Raw genomic sequence first — 1,340 nt, 5'->3', positions numbered from 1 at the left:
TTGAGTCGCACCCAGCTGTGCGGGATGGGTCAGGACCATCGTGCGGGATCAGGCGGTGTCCCACGGCTGCCTCCCGCTGGGAGCTGCCATCCCTTTCGAGCCCGTGGGACCATCCGCATCGCTGCTGCTGCGTGCGCAGTGGCTGCAGCCCTGCTGTCACATCCCCTGCCCCGCAGCAGCTCGTGTGTGTGGTAGGAGCTCACAAACAGTCCCGTCCCGAGGCGTTCTCCTCCATTTCTGCTCCCACTGCCAGCTCAGTGGACTTTAAGGGAGTACTTCCGAAACGTCAGGAACTGGAGCAGCTTGTCTTTCCTCCGCTGCTTTAGCGCCATTAGCGCTCTCGTTTTCTCCTCCAAGTCCTGGTCGGTGGCGAGGATGATCTTGGCTCTTTCCTCTGCCTTCTTGTCCCCGGAGTTCCTGAAGAGTTTCTGCAGGGACTCTTGGTTGACGCTTTCGAAGATGTTGGCCGCGGCTTTCTTGCGCAGGGCTGTGTCGAAGCGGTACCCGTGGACCGAGGGGCTCACGCGCAGGGATGTGGACATGGCTGCGGCTCTGGAGCTTCTCTTCGCTTTCATCTACGTGGGGTGCAGCCGGGTTTGCTCCCGGTTGGGTCGCTCGGTGGATCTGAGCCGTGCTGGCTCCCGGGACCTGTATTTAAAGGCAGCAGGAGGAAAAAGCCCGAGGCTCAAGTTACAGCGATGAGCTCACACTGATGTCAACACCGGAGAGTCAGAGGCGAGTTTAACAGTTGAATTGCCAACTTCCCGCCGTCCTGCAGCCGAGGGGAAAACACTTCTCCGGGAGTGCTTCTGCAATGGGAACGGTTTTCCTTTGACCCGCTGCAGAGCAGGTTCTGTTCAGCTTCAAACACCGCTGAGGGGCTGCGAGCTCTGCTCCTGGCCCTTTGAATGCATCATGAACAGTTGAAACTACGGCAGTACCAGCAAGAGGCGACAGCGTGAGCCGGTGCTTGCAGATGGACACTTGTCTGTGTCTCTGTCCACACAGCAAAACAAAACCTGCTTAGGCCCGGGCACAGGATGCTTTCTGCCGCTTCCCAGATGATACAGCTCCTGTTTAGTTCCTTGCCTGGTCGGCAAGGGGTGTATTGAAGGCAGTGGATCCACAGTGTCCTCTGAGGTGACTTCCCAGGATGTTACATCCCACATGGCCACGCTCTCCCTGGGGTAAATCTCTCTGCACCAAGCAATCTGTTGCCCCGCTCCTGCCTTGGGTACCCACTGTCTTCAGTTTCCAGCTCACTGATGCAGTTCCTCTGCTCCCATAGAGTTTGTTCTGTCTACACCACCCTTGACGAGCGCCAAGCCCTTGGGCTGGGT

At 58.1% G+C, this 1,340-nt stretch overlaps 1 protein-coding gene across 1 annotated transcript; it reads right to left on the bottom strand.

Moving 5' to 3' along the window:
- Nucleotides 1-254: 254 nt before the first annotated feature.
- On the bottom strand, nucleotides 255-575 carry LOC104405068 (chromosome unknown open reading frame, human C8orf4). The gene has a single exon (XM_010013663.1). The coding sequence runs from the start codon at nucleotides 573-575 to the stop codon at nucleotides 255-257; it is 321 nt and encodes a 106-aa protein (XP_010011965.1).
- Between the last annotated feature and the right edge of the window lie 765 nt (nucleotides 576-1,340).

Source organism: Nestor notabilis, unplaced genomic scaffold (genome assembly GCF_000696875.1).
Source record: "Nestor notabilis isolate BGI_N333 unplaced genomic scaffold, ASM69687v1 scaffold4074, whole genome shotgun sequence".
NCBI lineage: Eukaryota > Metazoa > Chordata > Aves > Psittaciformes > Psittacidae > Nestor > Nestor notabilis.
Note: the sequence above shows the minus strand (reverse complement) of the source record. Positions and strands in the feature narration are given on the sequence as shown.

Coding starts and splice junctions, on each gene's coding strand:
- LOC104405068 (XM_010013663.1), bottom strand. CDS start 575: ATGAAAGCGAAGAGAAGCTCCAGAGCCGCAGCCATGTCCACATCCCTG.